This window comes from Sminthopsis crassicaudata, chromosome 3, assembly GCF_048593235.1.
Source record: "Sminthopsis crassicaudata isolate SCR6 chromosome 3, ASM4859323v1, whole genome shotgun sequence".
Lineage (NCBI taxonomy): Eukaryota > Metazoa > Chordata > Mammalia > Dasyuromorphia > Dasyuridae > Sminthopsis > Sminthopsis crassicaudata.
In genome coordinates, this window is record NC_133619.1 from 501,900,414 (window position 1) to 501,924,566 (window position 24,153).

General features: G+C 39.1%; 1 protein-coding gene across 2 annotated transcripts in view; it reads right to left on the reverse strand.

Annotated features, from left to right (window-relative positions):
- Positions 1 to 24,153, reverse strand: part of PKNOX2 (PBX/knotted 1 homeobox 2) — a 346,585-nt gene that overhangs the window by 36,482 nt on the left and 285,950 nt on the right. For both annotated transcript variants that reach the window (XM_074303895.1, XM_074303894.1), the window contains one exon: positions 15,240 to 15,428. In XM_074303895.1, the coding sequence (XP_074159996.1) occupies positions 15,240 to 15,428 (189 nt within the window). The remainder of the gene's footprint in view (positions 1 to 15,239; positions 15,429 to 24,153) is intronic.

Here is a 24,153-nt window from a genome sequence, read left to right on the forward strand (position 1 = left end):
TGAAGAGGCTGAAGTAAATGTTGTCTAAAGTTCCTTCTACCACTAAGTCCCACTTCCTTCTCCTTCCCTATACTCTGGACAGATCCTCAGATTCCTCCCTAGCATCTCTTTGGTCACAGGTAAGTGAAAAAAACACATGAAAAAGAAAACTCTCACACAAAAATGTCACCCATCACCCACCCATATTTTTTAGGAGTTCAGATCTTTAACCCATAGGGAAGATTAGAGCATGTGAAGGGATAGGATAGGCAGGAAGATGGAGTGAAAGTTGAGTGAAACCTTAAACTAGCTGTTACACACTGCAACTCCAAACACAAACATTGCAACTGTAACTTCCCCAACCAACACCTTGTAGAACTTGGGCAAAGCCACATTAAGTTACCTCATCCCTGGCAATATGGAAACTAAGGCAGCAGCTAAATAAATAGAAATTACTAACTTAAAATCTTTCTTAATTGAGCTGATTAATCAGCTTGGTTTCAACTGCTCCTCTAAAGCTATTTTTTTTGCCCCTCTCCAAGAACAGGTCTTGGCAAAGTGGCTGGATGAGATTATCCTATAAATAAGAAACCCAGAGCAGAAAGCCTGTGAGTGTTCCTGCCCCTCCACCTGCTTTGGCCCTCTGACTGTCCCCTCTCCTTCAAGGGGGGCTGGAAGGCAGGACTCCTGGCTTCTATTCTTGGCTCTCTGTACTTCCTGATTTGCTGTGACCTTGAGAAAAATGAACTGTCAGCTCCATGCTTTGGCTTCCTTCTCCAAGGAGTATGAGAATGACCTTTTAGTGGCACTGTAAGCATCTTGGAGGAAATAAAAACAGAAGATTTATAATTTGTCAGAATGGAATTTAAGCTCTTTGTGGCCAGGGACAGACATCTGGCACTTTTTGTATCTCCCATAATTTATAGGTTCAAGGGGGTCATGAACAAGGAGATGGAAGACACCTTATAGCTAATTTAATTCAGTTGTCTTTTTACAGAGGAGGAACGAGAGATCCAGAAAGGTTAAGTGTCTTGACCAGCATCATCACAGTGATGAGAGAATTGAGATTAAAACTCTAGTCCTTGAAGCAGAAAGCTAGAGAACATTTTTTCTGATATAGATAGAGAGAATTGAGTCAAATTTATAAGAATACAAGTCATTTCCCAAATGATAAATGGTCAAAGGATATGAACAGGCAGTTTTCAGATGAATAAATTAAAGCCATTTATAATAATCTGAAAAAATGCTCTAAATCACTATTGATTAGAGAAATGCAAATTAAAACCACTTTGAGGTACCACCTCACACCTGTCAGATTGGCTAAGATGACAGAAAAAAAATAATAAATGCTGGAGGGGATGTGGGAAAATTGGGACACTAAGGCATTGTTGGCAGAGTTGTGAACTGATCTAGCCAGGCTAGAGAGCAATTGGGAACTATACCCCAAAGACTGTGCATAGCCTTCGAAATAGCAGTGTCATTACTATGTCTATATCCCAAAAAGATTTAAAAAAAAGTGAAAAGGACCTATATGTGCAAAAATGTTTGTTGCAGCTATTTTTGTGGTGGCAAGGAATTGAAAATTGAGAAGACGCCCATCAATTGGAGGTCAGGTTAGAAAGGTAAGGAGGTAATAGGTCAATAAATTCATAAAAGCTAGACTAGGTATTTGGATTATATTTAGTCAATGAGAGCAATTAAAAGGTTAGCTAAATAAATTATGTTATATGTTATGTTATGTGTAATAGAATATATGTTATCTTATATGTAATAGAATATATAATACAATGTAATATAATGTCTTATATTTCTACAAAGGATGATGAACAGGCTGACTTTAGAAAAGCCTGGAAAGACTTACATAAACTGAGTGAAGTGAGCAAAAATGGAGAACAGCAAGTTTGTGTGATGATCAATTACAATTGACTTGGCTCTTCTCAGCAATATAGTGATCCAGTGCAATTCCAATAGGCTTGGGATGAAAAATGCTATCCACATTCAGAGAGAGGACTATGGAGCTTGAATGAGGATCAAAATATACTGTTTTCACTATTTGTTGTTTGCTTTTTCAAGACAATTCCAATAGACTTTGGATGGAAAATGCTATTCATATGCAGAGGATGAAATATAGAGACTGACTGTGGATTGAAGGATACTATTTTCACCTTCTTGTTGTTATTGGGTTTTTTTATTTTTGTTTTCTTATGGTTTTCCCCTTTTGTTCTGATCTTTCTTTTCCATCATGCCTCATATGAAAATGTTAAAAATTGATTGTACATGTATAACATATCAATTTGCATGCTATCTTATGGAAGGAGAAAAAAATTGGAATCTTACAAAAATAATGTTTGGAAGATGGTTATCTTTCCTTGTAACTGAAAAATAATATTCCATTAAAATAAAAAAAATTAAAAAAAAAAAGAAATCAGTAAAACTCTAGTACTTAGATTCCAAATCAAAGTTCTTTCTTTACTGTGGCATTCATTCCTCCTTTTGAAATTAATCCAATTCTATTCAATACTTTTCTTGTTTGCCCATCATGAATCATATTTGGAACAATCTATACATACAAATCCCTAGAGCTAGCCTGATATAGTGGTGTTTACAGGAGGGACTGTAAACACTACTGCATAATATTGGGAAAGGCAGAATCATTCTGGACCTCCCTGAAAATGGAAAGATTAGAATAGAAGATCTCTAAGATAGAGTATAGTCTTGAGTCCATGAACAGTTTATGCTTGAATTGTATCAATGGTTCACAATATCTGTGATAAGATATAAGCTCCTGAAGGGCAGGATCTGTTTTGCTGTTGTCTTTACCACCAGTATTGAGAACTAGTCTGGCACTTACATAGTAGATGTTTAATAAATGCTTATTGATGATTTCTTTATTGTGGCTTTTCTCTGGTAGATACAGAATGGAATTGTACAGCAATCCCTTTCTGCACTGTTGAATATTCCTAATGACTGCTATAATTTCATGAGTTACTGTTGTTTAACAACCAAAAGAAAAAAAAAAATCAGCATATAGTAGCCAGATCTTCAATGGCAGGTATACATTTCATTGCTAGGTCTTACACTGAATATCTGTCTAGTTTGGCCAAACATGGCAGGGCTTTCACTCCAAAAGCACACATAGCCTTCAAGAATCAGAAGTCACCTCCATGCTCCAGTGAGAAGTCAAGTTGGATTGTGATTGACAGAACATGCCTAGGTTATTTGTCACAAATATTCAATTATAGGCTAGCTTCATTGTAATTTACCATTCTCTGGATCCTTTCTCTCCACTGCCAATTCCAGTGTTAAAAAGGGAGTAATAACAGCTGACATTTAGGCAGCATGTTATGATTGATAAAGTGTTTACCCCAAAACTATTTTGAGATAGTGGCAGTACAAATATTCTTGCCCCCAACTTAGAGATAATGACATCACAATTTAGAATACCTTCCTAAGCACAGGCTAGACTCAAATTCAGGTCTTATAACTGCACAATTAATATTATTTCCATTGTAAAATGGTTAGATGGTTAGCTGAAGCCAAACTAAATTAAAAAGGTCAGTTTTCTGGAGGAGATGGATAGTGGTAAAAAGCAAATCTTACATAGTTCACCCTAAAATTCAACAGAAAAACTTGAACTCAACTCTTGGGTTGTCTATTATTTGGAATTATTCATGTTGCTATTCTGCTCAATTAGTGGAGAATAACTCAGAATATTGATAGCTAATATTTATATAACCTAAAAAAGGTTTGTAAAGAATTCTATGTATCACATTTATTCATTTGATCCTCATGACAACTTTGTGAAGCAGGTGTTACAATTATCCCTATTTTACAGATGGGAAAACTGAGGCTGAGAGAGGTTAAGAGATTTATTTGCCTATAAATGTTTGAGGCAGGATTATTATCCTGAGTATTGAGGCAGGTATTCCTACTGCAAAGCCAGCACAGTAGCCACCTAATTGCTTCATTGTTCTCCCAGCCAGTTTATTATTCCAGGAAATATCCAGCAATTAAATAAAAATATATAAAATCAGGAAAGTTTGTGATTCAACTATGCATAAATTCTTATTAGTTTTGGGAAACTAGGCAAATCTAGCATGATCTTCCTTAACTCGCTATTTTCTCCCTCCCTGCTGGGCTGAGATAGTCTCTAGGTATATTTCATCCTGTTGGGAAGTGTTGATATTGTTCAGTTGTGTCTAGCTTTTTGTGACCCCATTTGTGGTTTTCTTAGTAAAGATACTGGAATGGTTTGCCATTTTCTTCTCCAGGTCATATTACAGAAGAGGAAACAGATATAAGTTTAAGTGATTTGTGCAGATTTGTGTCTGAGGCCACCTTTGAACTCAGGCTTCCTCACTCCAGGCCAGGTGCTCTATCTCCTGCACCACCTTGGAAAAGCTAGGTTAACTAAAAGCAGTTCCCATGGCCTGCTCTTCTGCAACCCCCTACTCCTCTGTAGTTTATAAGGTCTCAAATAGAATGAGCTGAAACTATATATCCCATGGAGGAAGCCATACTATTGAGTAAAGGGCACTCCTACCCAGCTATCTAGCCTTGGATAGGGTTCTACTGGTATTAGTGGGGGAAGAAAAGAAGGGAGGGAAAAGGAAATTAAATGATTCCTTCCCAGGGATACCTTCCTTTACCCTCACTTCCATCCCTGCTAAGGAGCAATGCACAAACATTTGGTCCAAGACATCATTCTACCTTTTGTCATGCTAACTTTAGGGATTGGATTTTGTTCCCATGAACTCTCCCAACGACTTTCTTCAGATAAACTATTTGGGAAATTTAGATGATGACATAGGATGGAATGTATAGCCTGCCTTGAATTATGCAAGGACTATGAAGCAAAATTAGTGATAAGCCTCACATTGTAATAAATTACAGTGATTTTCAGAGTCACAAGATAAACTAAAGAAAAATCTCCCTTTCCCCTAAACTACCCAGTTAATAAACTAAAGTTATTAAATGACACTAACTATTCTGTGAAACTACTTAACCCACAGAGCAAAGTATTCTCCAAACAAAACCTAAATCACATCACTGTCAGACTGGGTTCTAGTTTCTGTAATCTACAGCACCCTTTCCTGAGGGAGCTTGAGCCTGGTTTACTGAAAATAATACATAAATTGAGTCAGAAGACGTGGATTTGAGTGTTGGCTATCCTGTGTAATTATAAGCAAGCCACCCAGTCTCTCTAAAGACTGCAGCCTCTCTCATAAGAAAAATGGGGATAATATTTTTCTCACTTGTTTTTGTGGTACTGCTGTGAGCAAAGTGTTTTCTAAACTATAAAGGGGTATACTTACCTCAGAGGATTGACATGATTATCAAATGAGATAAATATGGCTGCAATGATCATTATTATTTATAAGGCACCCTGCTAAGCGCTGGCATAGAAAAATGAATTGACATAGTGTCTGCTTTCAAAGAAGATCTTGCCTTTCTATTTCATTATTTCTCAAAGCAAAGAGTTATATTATCTGCCAGAGACTGGAAGAAAACTCAACTATGAGCCCCACATTAGAACAATGATCTATTTAGAAGAGATTTTTTTAAAAAGGTCCAAATAATGATAGAAATGCATAAGATAAATATAAAATGCTGCAAGAAGGGAAAGAGTTGAATAGGTATCCCCTTCTTTGCTATAACTTTGTCTGAGCAAGGAAGTCCAGATAATTTTGTCACCATACTTAAGTCTGTTGGCTATAAGTGCCAAAATTTACTCTAGATCTCAACATCTCCCCCTTTAAGATACTGAGGAAACCCAATATCAAAGGCAGCATCATCCTGAATTTTTATCTTAGGTTTGTTGTGTCAGGATTTGCTGCTACCTCCTCCCCTGACCTCAGTCTCCAACTGGGTAGAATGGGGAAAAGCATGTCCCCTCCACTTATGCCACAGGCCAACTGATAGATCTTTCTCAGCGAGTAAGTACCTCAGGCAGATGTTATCTAAGCACAGTTATTCACAATAGCTTCCCCTGGGTCCTACCAGACTCTAAATCAGGTGAATATTATTCTATCTAAACACAAATAGAATGATTTCTTTTTAAGTTCCTTAGCATTTTTTAAAATGTGAGAAGCACATTTTGTAGTTTTCAAACTAAACTTCCCAAGTCATCAGGAAAGGGGAAAAGGAATTTATATAATGCCTATTTTGTACCAGGCATGGAGCTAAATGCTTTTAAAAAATATTATCTTATTTGATCCTGCTATTCTAACCCCTGTTTTGTAGGTGAGTAATTTGAGACAAATAGAGATTAAATGACTTGTCTAAGATTGCATAGTTAATATATGATTTAAAAATAGATATATTTTTATTTTTATCAAATAACAAAAGGAAAAGGCCAATGGAGGAATGAGTTCAGGGGACAGTAATTGATCTTACTCAAGAGCTTTATATAAACAATATGGTTTTTAACCTTTGTTGATTGGTCTGATACAGAAGAATCAAACTTGGTCCATGTCTATAAATCTATACATAAATTTGAACTCCAATCTCCCTAACTTCAGGGCCAGAATTCTATTCACTGTGCCATCAGCTGCCACCTAGAGCAAAGCTTATAGGCTGTGGGTCACAGCCTCATATGGGGTGGTCACATAATTGAATGTGAGGTTGTGAAATTATGATTTATTATCAGCAAATGTTTGCTTCATATACCTATTTTATATATCTACACACCTGGGATCCCATAAAAATGTCCCAGGTAAAAAGGGGTCACAGTGGAAAAAGTTTAAGAAGCCTCTTCACAGAAGTTGACCCTGTCTCATGCTAGAGAATCTATATGGAATTTAGTGTTTGGTTGCTATCCACTGAAACAGGGGGAAGAGGGGAAGCAGCAAGAGCTCAAACTGCTATATATTCAAGTCTGGAGTCACTGGTTTTGGTCAGGCTCATGTCTCATGGCTTAAGCAGCTTCCAGGGCTAATCATAGCAAAAAAAAAAAAAAAAAAAAAAAAAAAAAAAAAAAAAGGCAGACTCATTCTGTAAGAGATAGTGCCTTAGTATAGCTCTAGGACTTGATGACTCACAAGTCATGAATAAACAAGAGTATTTCTCCCCTTCCTCTCCCTAACTCCTATACCCTGCTCACCTACCGATGCTTACCGAGATAATCTTTCTTTCTTTCTTTTTTTTTTTTTTCTTTTTTTCTTTTTTTTTGCTGAGACAATTGGGATTAAGTGCCTTGCCCAGGGTCACCCAGCTAGGAAGTGTTAAGTGTCTGAGTTCAAATTTGAACTCAGGTCTTCCTGACTTCAAAGCTGGTGCTCTATCCACTGTGACACCTAGCTGTCCCGAAAATCTTTCTTTTAAAGATAGAACAGTAAAGGTAAGGTTTGAAGGAAGTAGTAAATGGTCCCAAAACCTTTGTCTCCCATTCCCAACCAAAGTGTGACTCACTCTTCCTTAGATTATTGCCAGAAACCACAGAGACTAAGGGAGGGGAGAAGGAAGAGGACAGATAGAAAGGGTAGAGTTTGGACACCTAGTGCATTTAGGTGGAGATGGCATTCTTGACCAGATTTGGAATCAGATTCTGGGTTTCACCCAGAATCTCTTTAGACATATCATGAAAAGGGAGGAAAAGAAAATATAAAGTAATCAACATTCAAACTGAAGGAATTTTGAGGCACAGTGGATTCATGAATGAATGAAGTTTGAGGCACAGTGAATTCAACATCAGATTTGAGTCAGGAAACATTGTCTCAGACTTTGCTGAAGTCACTTAGACTCTCACTCTCAGTTTCTTTATCTGTAAAATGGGAATAAGAACACTTACCTCACAAGGATCAAATGAGGTAACATGTAAAAGATTTGGAAAATTGCAAAGCGCTTTATAAATGCTAGCTAGTCTACTATTATTATAAATCATGAGAGGCAGTATGGTTTGGTGGAGAGTTGGTCTCAAAACCAGGAAGATCTGCAATCAAATACTGCCTCTAAATACTGACAGTGTGACCCTGGTCAATTCACCTTTCTCAGTGTTCTAGATAATGAGGCTATATGATGCAGAGAAGGAGATAACCTGCAAGGGTAAAGGGATTTCTGCACAGAAATAATAAATCAATATAAATCAAACATTTCTTAACTATATGCTAGAAATAATAAAGACCAAAAATGGGTAAATCTCAATTGAATGCTGAATCTCAAAGATTTTACATTCTACTGGGGAATAAGTTATTCTGATTTAAAGGGAGAAGAGAAGTAGATTAGAAGTTAGAGGAGTTGGAAGATTTGGCTTCAAAATCCTGTTTGGCTTCTTACTATTTTAGTGACATTTGGCAAATTACACCATTTTTCATATAAATTATATAAACTAAATCGCAAGTCTTTAAGCTATTAGTAGCTCAAAACTGTAAACTTTAAGGACTTTGGGGATATCCTGTAATTTGGCACCTATGTAATCATCGTCATTTTAATTGTGTTGTTCAAGCCCTTACCCAGAGGCCAAGAGAAGAGGAAAAGAGCTTCATTAGGTAAGAGAGGGAATCTGACCCGAAGAGTCAGGACAATAATCCACTGAAATAAGTGGGCGAATGAGGGAAAAGTAGTAGAAATTCCCTTTATTTCTTGTCCTTTCAAATATCATCTTGAGGGTGGAAAGGGAGATACAGTGGGAAATATAGTTAATGATAAAAGCTGAATATATCAATAAAATTTACTTTTAAAAAGTCATTTATTTAGAATGGCTTGGGTGCCATTGTGTCTAGACAGAGGAGTAGACTAAATGACTTTATAAGGTCCCTTTTAACTGGAAATTTGGGGAAACCACATATCATTTCCCAGATCTAGTGGTTTTTGAAAAGAAGGCTTCCAGACCTCAGCTATTTGCCATGCACTTCTCGGGCCACTAGATGTCTCTGCTGATCCATGTGGCCAAGCTTTGGGCTCATCATGATAACTTGAGTTCCATAGAGAACTAATTGGTCTCATCTTTTTTGGAAAAGTTTTCTTTAACCACCACAATCTGCAATGTTTTTAAGGTTATAATTTCACAGCACCTTAAGTGCAAAGACTTTCAAGGCCACCTAATTCAATCCCTTCAGTTTATAGAGGAGGAAAATGGGACTGAAAGATGGTGTAATTTGCCAAATGTCACTAAAATAGTAAGAAGCCAAACAGGATTTTGAAGCCGAATCTTCTAACTCCTCTAACTTCTAATCTTCTCCTCCCTTTAAATCAGAATAACTTATTCCCCAGTAGAATGTAAAATCTTTGAGATTCAGCATTCAATTGAGATTTACCCATTTTTGGTCTTTATTATTTCTAGCATATAGTTAAGAAATGTTTGATTTATATTGATTTATTATTTCTGTGCAGAAATCCCTTTACCCTTGCAGGTTATCTCCTTCTCTGCATCATATAGCCTCATTATCTAGAACACTGAGAAAGGTGAATTGACCAGGGTCACACTGTCAGTATCTAGAGGCAGTATTTGATTGCAGATCTTCCTGGTTTTGAGACCAACTCTCCACCAAACCATACTGCCTCTCATGATTTATAATAATAGTAGACTAGCTAGCATTTATAAAGCGCTTTGCAATTTTCCAAATCTTTTACATGTTACCTCATTTGATCCTTGTGAGGTAGGTGTTCTTATTCCCATTTCAGCATTCAATTGAGATTTACACATTTTTGGTCTTTATTATTTCTAGCATATAGTTAAGAAATGTTTGATTTATTGACTATTGTCTGTATTGGCACATACCATACACTGCATTCTACTGCATATTGCTTTGTATTTGTATCCTGATTCAATTGAACAAGCATTTTTCAAGCCTCTTAGGTACCAGAAAGGTGCTAGATGCTAGAGTTCAAAGATAAAATAAAAGGCAAAAAAATAAATAATTTAAAAGTCCCTGCTCATTTATTTATTTATTTTGAAAGTCCCTGCTTTTAAAGGGCTTACACTCTATAGGGCTGAGGGAGAATCCAAGATGTAAGGAGATAAGCACATTTTTGATAACTTGAGGAGGGAGAAAATCCTAACTTTCCCCCTATTGGGGAGAAATAGAGCTTTCAATAGCGAGTGACTCAAAAACTCAGTTTTGATGGAAGACAGGGATTCTAAGAGAGCAGTGAGCTAGAAGTGCATCCCAGACATAAGCAACAAAGGGGAATGGAAGATAGTGCAAAAAGTTAAGAGGTAGGGAATAGGCCAGTTTGGAGGGAAAGTGTATGTGAAGAGTAATATATGAAATTAGCCTAGAAAGGGAAGTTGTGGCCAAATTATGAAGCACTTTAGATGCCAAGCTGAGTTAAGTTATAGTTTATTCTAAAAGGCAATAAGAAGACACTGAAGAGTCTTAAGCAGGGGAGTAGCATGATTGCACTTATAATTTAGGAAAGTTATTTTGGCAGTGTCGAGGATGTATCACAGAGGGCACAGATTGAAAACTGCAAGTCTAATGAGAAGGCTATTGCAAAATTTCGATAAGAAGTGATGAGAACTTAAACTAGGACAAGGGCTGTGGAAACTGAGAGAAGGGGAGAGATGGAAGAGATGTTTTAGGGAAAGAACCTATCACCTCAGCAACTGACTGGATATGAGAGGGATTCCTTATAGGTCATGAAGACCTCATCCTTGAGCTCAATTATGTAATTCTTGAGAGAAGAGACTTTTGTCCTTCATTTCCTTACATCTCTTCTAATATCTAGCATAGTGACTAGAACATGATGGGTGCTTGATATTTATTTGTAGATTCATCTACAATCAATCTAGGTAGGAAGCTGCTATCTACTCTTTTCCTTACAGTTTCTTCCCTTCTGTTCCTCTTTTCCCTGGGTCCCTGAAGCCCCTCTAAAGCCAGGGTGGGTTCCCAACTAAGAAGCCAAATGCCTATAAACAAACCACTTAATCCTCTTTCTGTATTGCTTTAGCCAGAAGCTCAAGCCTCAAGGGATAGGCAGCTCTGGACTGTGGGGACAAGAAACAGCTGCTGCTCTTAAGGAACATTCCTTCCCGGAAGGCTCTGCTCAGGTTTCACTGACTGAAAAGGGCTACTCACTGTCTCCTGATGTTGGGCTGGGGGAGGGTTTTGGAGGGGAGGCAAGCTGAGAGCCCAGGGTGGGGGACAAAGATTTGGAGGATGGTGAACTTCATGCCTGCAAAAAGCTGCTTGCAGACAGAGGGAGCTCCAAATGTTCAGGGGTGTTGGTGGGTTTGAACATCTGACACTCCTGTCCTACACAAGGGGTTCTTTCCAATTCCTGCTCTTATGTTGTATATAGTGGCTGAGCCCCACAACCAGCCAGGGAACTTTCCAGGACAGAGAGCTTCCCCAAAGTTTGCTGGGCAGATTCTCAGGATATAAACTGAGCTGCTTTGACAGAGCAGTAGTATGTTTATTCCTTGAGGAAAAGGGCTTTTTCATGTTTGTTTTTGTAAACCCTCTAATACAGTCCTAGGATATAGTAGATATTTAATAAATGTTCAGTAGGTCAGATTACAATTGCACTATATAAAAAAGCTGACACTATTCCCTCCTCTCATTCTTGCAAGTCAAAGGTTGCCTCATGCCCCATTGCTCTATAGACACCCCAGCACTGGTTGAAATTAAATTGTACACAGACACACACACACACACACACACACACACACACACACATGTATTTTTAAAAATATCTATTGGATTACTTGCCATCTTGGGGAAGGGATGGGAGGAAGAGAGAGAAAAGTCTGGAACACAAGGTTTTGCAAGAGTCAATGTTGAAAAATTATCTATGCATATGCTTTGAAAATAAAAAGCTGTAATAAAAAATAAGATTTTTTAAAAAGTGAAATTAAGTTGTATACACTCTTTGTCGCAGGAGAAGGGTATAACTGTGCTACTCATCCTTGGCACACAGTCCGCTTGTTATTGAATTGCTTAATGCTCACAACACAAGAATTATGACCCCATTTTGCAGGGAAGAAACTAAAATTCAATGAGGTTAGACAAGTTATTTAAGGGCACACAATTAATAGTTAGAGATAGAATTCAAACCCAAGTCTTTTGTTTCCTGAATTTAATTATATTTTCTCTAATAAACTACATTTCCACAATGCCAAATGTCCATTGCTTTGATGAGCAGCCTGCTCTGGATCCTGGCTTTTCCTACTTGTAGTGAGTTTAGGAAACTGCTGTTCCCTGTGATTCATTCCCCTTCATCCCCTGAAGATAATGCCTTAGTTAAAGGCCAGTCATACATTCAGTGGATATGTAACTGATGATTGCTACATACTCATTGCTGTGCAAAAGAAAAGGAAATCTAAGACAGCAGCTACTTTCAGGGAGGTTACCGTCTCCTTGGGGAGGAGAGGCATGCAAATGCAAAAATGGGAAATTCCCTGGCATTTACCAGAGAGCAATTATAGACTCTATTTTGAATATTATAGAGTCTGTTTCTAAGGGACCTTGGAGATCTTTCTGTCACAATCCCACTTAAAGCACAAATCCTTTCCACAGCATCCCCAACAAGAGTTAATCTAGCTCTCCTCAAATCCTGCCAGGGACAAGTACTCTCTTATTTCCCATTCCACATGTGGACAATTAGGAGCTTATGGCGGAAACCACGTGGTTTGTTGTTGTTGTTGTTTTGTACTAATTCAGTTGTATTCAAATACTATTACCGGGACTAGGACGGGAGACTAGAACTCAGGAGCAGCTAAGTAACTTTTGATAAGTATGACCTAATGCGGAAGAAGTGCTTCAGTTGTTCAGAGGAGGGTGGGAAGGATCTTGGGAGGCTGGAGAAAGCTTTAGGGAGAAGCCAGAGTCCTCTGCTTTGTTGGGGGGCATCACCAGGGAGATACTTGTGCCCCACAAAAGTAACTTAATCTCCTTGCCAGCCCTGCCCCCCACCCCTTTCTTCATTCCCTACCAGAAAAGTCAATAGTAGATGCAAATAGCTAAGGAGGAGGAAGCCAAAAGAGAGGTAATGTGGTGGGAGGATTGGTTTCTAAAAAACTTAAATTTCTTTCATTTTTCAACACCAATGTACAAAATTAACATATGGAGGCAAACTATGAGCCAGCAGTTTGCAACAAAGCAGGCGGGGGCGGGGAAGGTGGGGGGCTTTGCAGGGAGAGAAGCGGGAGTGCTGGGGGAGGGGAAGGAGGAGGAGGAGGAATGTTGATCCCTTCAGATCATGTTCCAAAGGGGAGAGACCCCTCCCCAAGCCAGCCAGGCAGTGCTGCTATTTTAGGCTGGGGGGGATTAAGGCTGAACCATGACGAATGTCACAGAGTAGTTTTTCTTTTTCCTCTGGGGCACCCTTCCTTCCCCTAGCTCAAAGGCTCGGTCCCCAGTTTTAGCTTCTACCCAGGAAAGCCACTACTCCCGTTTCCATCATTTTAGAAGTTCATTAAGTCAGACTGGCCCTTCCCAGAGGAGGACCGTCCCACCTTCCTCCTAAGCTTTTTTCTGCCCCTTATCCCGCCCCCTTCTCTCCTTCCTGCTGCTTGCCTAGCTCTCTCTCTGAGGAGACCTGAGGTTTTTGCAGTACGGGTCCTTAGGATCAGACTCCCCCCCAGCCAGTGGTCTGGAGCTTGAAATGAGAGTGACGAAAGCGGCCTCCTCCCTTCCCCTAGACCCCAAGTGCTGGGGGGGCCCGGAGGGCGCGCTTCCTCCGAGATCCCGTTTGCCCGCAGCCCGTCCCGCTTTCAGTCCCTTGAAGGACCCTCGCGGGTCCCCAGCCCCTCGCCCAGGTTCCGAGAGGCCGCCGGCGCCTTTGCTCACTTGCTGCCGGCCCAGGAGTCGCACGGGCGTTCCCCTCCCCTCGGAAGCCTGGCTGCTCATGGAAACCTGCCCCCTCCCCAAGTCCAGACCTGGAGGTAGAGTTGGAGGGCCCAGGAGGGGGAATCCGGCGCCTCTCCAAGGGCCTGATTATTTCCAAAGACTTGTGCTAATTTTCTGATATGATCCTCACATCTCTGTGAGGCACTAAATCCTCATTACTTTTCCTGACTGATGCATTCTAATTAGATCAACACTTAAAAAAAATTCACAATAGCCACAGGATGGCTTTCCATCTCATTAACTCCTCACTTATTATTTTCATGAAAATTACTGATAAAAATGTGCATCTCCATTTGGTGAGGCCTCACAGCCTCCTCAGCTCCTATCTCGAATCTCTCCCGTCACCGGGGCTGCGCACCGTTGCCATAGCAACCCACAATAATAGAAACTAATAAATTACAAACGAGATGCTCGTTGAGCAATTATTGTCCTCTTTTATGCAAGTTTCTTGCTAATTTTGATCATAAGGGAAAGTACAATAAGACTCTGAAGGAATGAGTCTATTTCAAGAGAATATTAGCAAACAGAAGCCTGGGCGGCTTCTTCAGATCTGTGATAAAATGATTTGGTTATTTCAGGCAATCAAAAGAGGAAATAAACTTCTTGTCCCGCACTCCGCATAATCCAAAGTCCCCACCCCACTTTCTCCCTGTTCCATAAAGGTTGCGCATGGCAGGGATGGCTTTTGTTTTCAGGGTGAGAATTTCAGGAGACGAGGCTCACTATAAAACCGTTCCTCGCTCTGCCCGCTTCCCTCCAGCCTGAAGGGTCCGGGAGCTATGGCTGTAGGTGGACGGGAGGGCTCTTGTGCCCAAAGACCTTCTGGAGCCTCGGCTGCGCGCCCTTTCTCATCCCGCCTTTTGGCTTTCACAGTTGGTCCCCCCTCCCCACCTCTCTCCTCCCACAGATGGGGCAATGGTGGAGAATGAGTCATCACAAAGCTTCTTCAAGAAGACATTTCAATATTTAGATTGAAGGAAGAGAAGATAAAGTCATCTTTCTACCTTTCATTCCAGACACCTCCCCCCAAAGAGGAACGGGAGGAATGGGAGGAGGGAGGTGTTGTTCTTGGACCATAGATTCGCAGTCAGAGGGAACCCTAGAGATCACCTCTTCCAACCCTCCTTTTCAGACAAGGACGCAGTGTTAGAGGCTTAATCCCGTGTATGAGGTGACACACATGCTAAACAGAAGAGTTGGGGATGGTCCGTGAGAACGGGACCCGGAGAGGAGGCTACCGTTGTACACAAGTAGCAAAGAGCACCGAGGTCTGCTTTGGAGACCTCACACGGCAAGTCGAGGCTCTTAACTACCCCAGCTGTCTGTCCTGGGAGAACAGATGAGAGGACTCTCTGGGGGCCTCGACAACTAACAGAGCCAATGAGTCTCTTAAAACATCCTCCGATATTTTCATGATGTCCCCCCATTACTGAGCCAGGGGCAGAAAGCCCATCAGGAGATGTATGTTACCTGTGGATGCAGGTTTATGGAGGGCTGATTGGGGGAATAGGGACCTCCGAGGTCGTTCCTGAGCAGGTTGTCACTGTGCATCTTAGTCTTGAGGCAGGTGATATAACGGTTACAAAAGTCCTTGCAGAGTTCATTCACCTTCTCCAGCTCCAGCAGGTGGATTCTCAGAACCTGGATTGCTTTCACCATCTGGAGAGTGGGGAGGGGAGGGGAGGAATGAGAGATGAGGTCATGGCATCTATTCTGATATCATGTGTGTATATATATACCCGTGCCCTCTTCCAGTTCCCATCTCTATGACCCCAGGACCACAGGAGGAGAAGCAGTATCACTCACTGCAAAAGTGTGCAAGGGAATTGTGTAGTTTCTTAAAGAGGCCCTGACTCCAGAAAAGCTGCCGTGGATTGGAGCAGGAGATATAGATCCTCCATCTCTGAGGTAGTACAGTTCCAATCCAATTTTCCAGGAAGTCTTCTTAGATTAATCCTATCCTAATTCTCCAAAATGTCCAAATAATTTCTAATCTCTCTACACCCACCCACCTTCAATATACCAACATATTCTTTACAGTAATTACATATTCTAATAATCTTTTAAGGTCCCCCGGAGTCCTTTAAGGTCAATGGTATTTGTTATTTAAAGAAAAAAAACAAACATTAAGCCTTTGGTCTTTGTATCACAACCATTTCAACCTCTCTAGACTGAAGTCTCCTTTGTGAAAATGAATAATATCTGAATGATAGCTAATGTTTTGAAAGTGCTTTTTGATACATAAAGAACATCATCTGATCCTCACAACTACTTGTGAGGTAGTTGCTCTTATTACCATCCTCATTTTATAGATGAGAAAACTGAGGCTGAGAACTAAGTGACCTGTCCAGTGTCATACAGCTACAAGGCAGGATTTGAATTTGCCTTCTTAAATCCAAGTCTAGCTAGACTCTAAATACCACCTAGCTGTAAAAATAAAACAACTAAGCAAAAATATCTGATAGCACATCATACAAAATATGTAATATTCTATCCTGGTTTCCCCTCATTTCTCTGCTAAGGGGAAAAGTCACGTTTCCTTATTGGTTGTCTGGGATCTTTATGGGTTTTTCATTTTCTTAGTTCCTCTTCTTTTATGATCTTTTGATTTACATTATTTTAATCATATCTAACTGACCTCTTTGCTTTGAGGTGGCATAGTTCAGGAAACACAGGATCTAGAATTAGGAACAAGTGAGTTCAAATACTTCCCCACATAGTCACTAGTTCTGTGATCTTGGGGTGGATATTATGGGCAGGGGAAGAGCTTCCCATGAGCACTGAACGTAGTGAGGCATGATTTGGCAATGGACCAGCCTTCAACTGGACTGTGATTTAGGCTTGGAAGAGATGTAAAAAATCTAGTCCCAATGCCTCTTTTTACAAATTAGGAAACTGAGGCCCAGAGGAACAAAGTGATTTGCTAAAAGATAAAATTAATCAATGGCAAAACTGAGATTCAAACTCAGGTTTTATAATTTCAACATTTTTCCAACTCTACCACCCTGGCACTCACTGAGATTAACTATTTGGAGACTGCTGAACTAAATGGCAAATTCTCCAAAGCCTACGATAAGACTCTGTTGACTATTTCTTTGGTATTCTCCTAGAGTGTTTTTCAAGGCTCTCTCTGCCTATGGTGGGCAGTAAGCCCATGATGTAGATTGGCTGACAGAGTGGAGGATAAAAATTCTATGTCTTGCACATAGGACAAGTTAACAAAGTCAAAGAGAATGAATGGAAGTGATAATGAATATTAATTTTCTGGAAAAAAAAGTAGACTAGCCTAGGGAGTTGCCTTAATTTGTCATATTCTGGGGAACCTCTTATTTTATGTATCATAATGCCTGGAATGGTGTTAGAGGCAAAGCTTATTTAATAACTACCTATTGATTAATTGAGATTTAGTCGAGTGTAGTATAAAGGAATTGATTAGAAAAGCATTTATTAAGCACCAACTATGTGCTGGGCACTGTGCTAAAAACTTTATATCTATTAAATCTTTATAAATATCTAATTTGATTCTCACTAAAACCTTAGGTAGCAGATCCTATTATAATTTCCATTTTATGTTAAGGAAACTTAAGGAGACAGAGATGAAGAAATGTGCCCAGGATCACAGAGTTAGTAATTGAGGTCATATTTGAATTGAGGTCTTCCTGAATACAGCCCCAGTGGTCTATCTGTTGCTTCACCTACTTGCCTCTTGATGTAACTAGGAGTAAGAAGAAGTAACTAGAATTAGGTCAGGAACATAAGATCTGGGGATACCTAAACATCTATAAAGCCATCCTCACTTTGACTCCTACCTCTTCCATCTATCTTCCTGGCAGTGTACCCTCTATTTTTCAGTCTTCCCTCCCTCATGCCTGGTGTAACAATTTCATAATTACTGCTCCTTTCTTCTCTCTAGCACCTTTTGAATGATCCACACACTAGGCTGGAAGATTCCATGGTGGATCATGTGATCTAGCCATTTGCCTTGTTGATAAATGTCTAAATAGTCGAGCACAGATGGCTGTCACTTCCCATCTTGACACTGTCTAGAAATAGAGACTTAGAGCCTTAGTAGGCGTTTCAAGGTTTTATCACTTGGTTGGTCAAGAAGTTTGGTTTTATGTCCAGCTAAAATCCTTCCAGTTTGAAGTTAAACTTCTTTCCTCTTATTCAGTTTTTCATAAACATTGAAAACAACTGATTAGCATTTCATTTATAAATCTTCCTGTAGTAGAAGATTGTATTCAAGTCACCTTTGAGCAGGCAAAATAATTCCAGGAAAATAATTCTCCAGGAAAAATAATTCTAATTTGTGTCACTTTCTTCTCATACAAGAGGCAGTATGGTATAATGGAAGAAGCAAAGGATACGAAATAAAGATCCTGAATTCAAATCCTGATCCTAGTACTTATTACTCAGAAAATACAACTTTCCCAAGCTTCTACTATAAAATGAGAGAACTGGACTCCAAAAACCTTCTTTTTAAGCTCTAAATGCTACAATCTTTTCCTACTCCCTAATCATCTTTGATGTTCTTGGCAACTTCTCTAGTTTCTCCACATTCTTTTAAAAAATACACTAATTGAGACATAATATACTAGTTTGAGTTTAATCAAGAAAGATAGCAGTTTGCATACAACCAATATCTTATTATAGTGCCTGGCACATAATGAGTACTCTTATAAACCAATTAACCAACTAACAAATTAACTAACTCTCTCATTCTGTCTCTTTGTGTCTGTACCCCCTCCCTAATGCTGCCATTTTCCACAATAGCACACTATTGTCTGCTCATACCCTTTAGTCAACTATAAGCCCTGGTCTTCCTCATTTTACATGTATGTTGTTTAGCTTTTGCTATTAAGACTAGATCACTTTGTACCAGTTCTTGCTAAATTTCATTCTGATATGACTAGTTTTCCAAAATTATTTTGAATGTTGTCCTTGTCTTCCAGTCTAGTAACAATTCCATAGAAAATAGTGCCCTCTGTAAATTTGTTAAGCATCATCTCCATATTTCCTTTTTTCTATAAAACTTCCATACCACAAAATAGTTTTGTGATGTTGGGTAAATCAACTAAACTCAATGAGCCTCACTTTCTTCACTCCCCAAAAATGGTTAGTCTAAATGTCCAGGCGATCCCTTCCAACTCTAGATTCTCTATGAAATAATTGTTGCTCCTTCCCCCTTCTCCCATGCCCATTATAGTGCAGGATTTTAGAATCAAGGAATCTTAGAAATTGAAGGGACTTCAGAGTTCATTTAATATAATCTGTCACTGCACATAGGAATTGTCTTTAAAACATCCCTGAAGGTGTTCAGACTGGCTCTATTTGAACATTTCCATTATCTTATATGTTAGCCCATTCTCCTGCCAAACAGTTTTAATTATTAACAAGTTCTTTTAATAATAAGTTTTATCATAAAATCATATGATGTAATCTCAGAGGTCACGTAGCACAATACATGTACCTAAGCAGGAATTCCTTTGACAATGTGGCTGACAAAGAGTCATCCTGCCTCTATGTGAAGACTGACTTTTCAAGTCAATCCATTATACTTTGGGAGAATTTTATTTATTAGGTTGTTCATCCTTATCCTGGGGAAACACTTCTCTGTAATTTCCACTAATTGGTTAATTTGGCAAGATAAATTCTATATGACATCTCATTCAGTACTTAAACACAGTTATCATGATCACCTCCTCTCCATTCGCAGTTCCCCCTTTATTTTTTCTCCATGGCTTTAATTCTTCACTTTGGAGCCATGTCATCTGTTTGAAGGCAGCTATATTCTTCTCTCTAGGACTTCTCTTCCTAAGGCTAAAACGTCCTTAGTTTGTTCAGTTGTTTCTCATGTGACATTGTTTAAAGACTTCTGGTTGTTCTCCTCTGGACTAATGATATATTGTTGATATCCTTCTTAGATTGTATTGTCCTAGACTTAAACAAAGTATTCCCTATGTGGTCTGGCCAGAGCAAAATACATTTGGTCTAAATCTTCCTTTTCCTGGATACTACATTTCTATTAATTATTCAAAAAACAAGTATTTATTGAGTGCTTACTATGTACCAGGCTCTTTGCCAAGCACTGAGGAGACAAAGAATGATTAAAAGATTGGGTTAGTATTTTTGGCTGCCATGGTGGATCATATTGAAGCTATAGTCCACTAAGTCTCTCAGGTCTTTCTAATATGAACTGTTCTCTGGGTATGTCTAACCCATTAGTAATTATGTGGTTGATTTACCTAAGGTGTAGGAATCTATATATACCTCTATTAAATTCTGTCTTGTTTCCAGCCCATAAGTCAAGGCTTTACCTACTTCTCCCATATTTGTGCCATCTGAAAATTTGTTGTGCCATATGTCTTTACGTCATTAATAAGAATATTACATCAAAGAGGGGAAAACACTCACAGAAATGATATAGATGTGCATCTAGGCTGACTTCCATTCAATACTTTAGGCATAGTTATACAGATTAAGAATCTACCCACCTGTACTGGTGAAACTGGCTACCAAGCTTCAATCATTCATTCAACAAATATTATATGTCTACTATGTGCTTAGTATTGGGAAGAAAAACTGAAATAGTCCTATCCCTCAAAAATCTTACATCTTATTTGGGGAGTTCTTTTTTCACAATTTTATTATGAAGGGCTTTGTCAAATGATTTTCTGAAATCCAAGCATATTTTCTACAGTATTTCTCTTATCTAAGAGAAGTACAAAACTATTTTTAAAAAAGCATCTATGTTTGCATATTCACAACCAGCAATGATGACAAAAGAGGATTATAGTCAATGTTGGAGAGTCTGTGGAAAGACAGGGACATCAACCCACAGTTGATAAAAGTTTTGAATTAACCTAAAAAGCAATTGGAATAGAATTAAAAAGAAAAGGACTAAATTTTTCTTACTACACTTTCACCCAAATATCCTATTGTAAAGGCCAAAGACAGAAGGAAAATCCCATGATGAACCAAATATTAAAAGCAACACTTTATGTGGTAACAAGAACTGGAAGCAATGTGCATATCTATCTATTCAGGAATGTTTAAACATTTGTGTGATGGCTGAATAGAATATTACTGTGCTTTAAGAAATAACATGTAAAGAATTCTTAGAAGTATGGAAAGACAGATGAATTGTTTCTAGGTGAAATCAACAGAATTGGGAAAAAAACTCATACATGATGATTACCACAATATTAAGAGAACAGAAATAAATGAAAATAAATGCTAATAATTATAATGGCCAAGCTCAGCTCTTGAGAAGAGTTAATAAAATTAACTTTCCTTACTTGTTTGCAGAGATGAGGAATGAGGAAAGTATAAATACGGGATATTATATACACTATTAGATAGAAAGGATATATTGGTTGCTTTTGTTTACATTTTTCACTCTTTTATTGTTGTAAGGTATGGTTTACTTGTGAGAAAGTGGGGAGGAATGTATATGGAAGTGGAGATATAAAAACCAAAAGGTATCAATAAAGATTTAAAAAATATATTTACATTTATAGCTATCACACTCTATTTGGCTTTCATGTCTATATGTTTTGCTTCCACCTAATCCTAGAAGGAAGGAACTTATTTATTTTTTTTTTCTGTAAAATCCCCACATTGCAGCATCAAAATACTTTACAGTATGCCATGTGCAAAAGGGAAACTTAATAAATATTTGCCCAATAAAAGAATGAATGACTGCATAGGTGGATGAATAGGTAAGTAAATGTGACTTAGGAAAAAGCTCATATGTCTGCCTGGCCAGTTATTCTAAGCCAATAGTTAAAAAAAAAAAAAAAAGGAAAGTTTACTCCTTATGGGTATCCTGGAAGGCCAAGATCTCTTTAAATGTTGGTGATAAGGTAGATACAGATCTATCTGTAGTTGGGGTCCAAGTGTTTAGTAAAAGGAAGAAGCAGAAGAGGAAATAATTTCAGTCCTCCTTTCCAAGGAGTCATAGAGGCAGTAACAAATCTACAATGCCTTAAAAAGTAGACAAGGAGAGCAGGTCAGGATTCCTAAGACTTTCTGAGAGCCAAACCACAAAATGGGGAAGAGCTCAGTAAGAGTTCAGTCTGTGTGCTTCCTAAGGATAAAGAGGCTTATAGAGTGATCCTGGGAGTTACGAGAACGAAATTCCAGTTCTGGTTCTGATTTTTTGCTAGCCATGTGACCCTGAGAAAGTCCTTTGATCTCTATCATCCTCAGTCAGTCTCCTGATCTGGAAAATGGGAATGAAAATAATAAATGTACTACATAACTTGTAGGAGAGTTATGAGGAAAATGCTTCATGAAACTTTAAAGTGCTATATAAAAGCAGAGCTTTTTTTACTTATTCCAGATGACCTGTAGCAGGTTTCTCCTGCAAAGAAGGATAATTCTAGCTTTCTATTCCTACTAAGGAGAGTTTATGACCATCACAAATCCATGGTGTGTCCCGAGTTCTCTCTCTTTGTAAGAAGTGTTGGTAATAAAACAATCTGCAGCCTGAATATAGAAATGGACTAGTTCTGGACAGTGTCTATAAACCACTGGTGCCATCAAAGCTGAGATTCAGCCAGCAACTCCCCCAGACTGATCAGAGATGAAGCAGCCTTGGAGCAAAAAGAGAAATAACAGTGAGATCATAAATGCAGAGCTAAAGGGGACCTTGAGATTACCTAGTGAAAGCTCTTCAATTAACAGAAGGAGAAACTGAGTCTCAGACAGGTGATGCAACTGGCCCAAAACAAATGGCAGATCTATGACATGAAGCCAAATCTTCTGGCTCTAATGCGGGTTTGGAAAAGAGGAGAGAAAAGAAAGATCAGAGACATCTCAGAGGATTGTGAAATGAAAATAAGAAAAGTCTTGTGGTAGACTGGAAAGAATCCAGAAACATGGATTCTAATCTCACCCTGCCACAAACTAGCTGTGTGATTTTGGATCCGTCACTTGGTCTCCCTGATGTAAATTATAAAATGAGGGGGTGGATCAGATTATCCTAAAGTTCCCTGAGTTAAATGTACATTTCACAGAAGTTAGTACAGGTTTGTCTTCAGTGAAAATCTGAGGTTTTTTATCTAGATCTCCCCTGAACCTCTGGCTCTTAGAGCATAAAGTAGTTTGACCCAGCAAGAACAATTGCCAGGCAAGGAGAGTCCTAAGCATGGATTATGAGCTGTTCCTGGACAGCGCTCCTGAGAACTGGCCTGGACCTCCTATAATGGGTTGGGGAAGTTGTGGTCAGGGGGCCAGCAGGCCTGAAAATTGAGGCCCCTGCTCTAGGGCTGGCTCTGTGGCCAGGAACCATAACCTGTCCCTTGAGTCACGCTGGAGTCTCATTAAAACGGGCCTCATAAATGTTAAGAAATTTACACATAAAAAAATGCCATGCATGAAACTGAACCGTACGTTTTACAGCCCTGGTTTGAAATCTTGCATAATCTATAAAACTTCGGCCCTGTGCCTCAGGGGCCTGTAAATCAGATTTTATAAAACAAAAAGCCTTTACCTTTCAAAGGGGTTTGGGGAACTTGCAAATTTTACAAACTTTACCAAGTGCCAGCCAGTGGCTGCTGGTAATGGAGTAGGGTAAGGAGTGAAGGAGAGAGGAAAGGAGGGTAAGGGAGGAAGGGGATAAGGAACTGGCAGAGGTGGGACAGACTGAAGAAAAGATCTGTATTTCAGAGAAGGAAGTAGTCAGACAGCCATAGGACCAGAACATGGTCCCTTGGACAGGAGGCGATCCAAGGGCAAATCAGTTTATGTCTTGAAAGACAAACTTTTACGGTCCTCATATAGATTATAAAAAATTTATTATAAAGACCTCAAGGGCTTAAACACCCTTGGGCAGATAGATAAACATCAACTTAAAATACTGGAGACTTGAGTTTAACTCTATATTGTCAAAAATTCATATTTTTATAGTGCTTCAAAATGTACTTTCCCTATACCAGTAAAATAGGTGGTTGTAAGTGCTATTATTCCCCTTTTACAGATGAAGAAACTGAAGCTTTTAGGAGGGAAGTGATTTGCCCAGGATCACCAAGATTGTTGGCATCTGAAGCAAGATTCAACCCCGTGTTTCCTGATGACTGACACGGTAAATGCATAATAAATGCTTGCTGATTCATTGACTCCTGGCCCAACACTCTTTCTGTTTGATCACATTGCTCATTTTATGACCGGGCAGCTCCTTGACCCGCTCTCTCCTCACCCATAAAATGAGGAGTCTATCTCTAAGGCTCCTTCCCATTCTAAGCAGATCTCTAGAAGTGAAGGATAGAGAGAGATGGAAATCCCTAAGGGAGAAGGTTCTTCTGAAACCTAGGAAGCCCTTCTTGTTCCTCTTGGCAACTCTGGAGAGAACTCAGCCATTCTTGACTGAAGGCTGCTACTT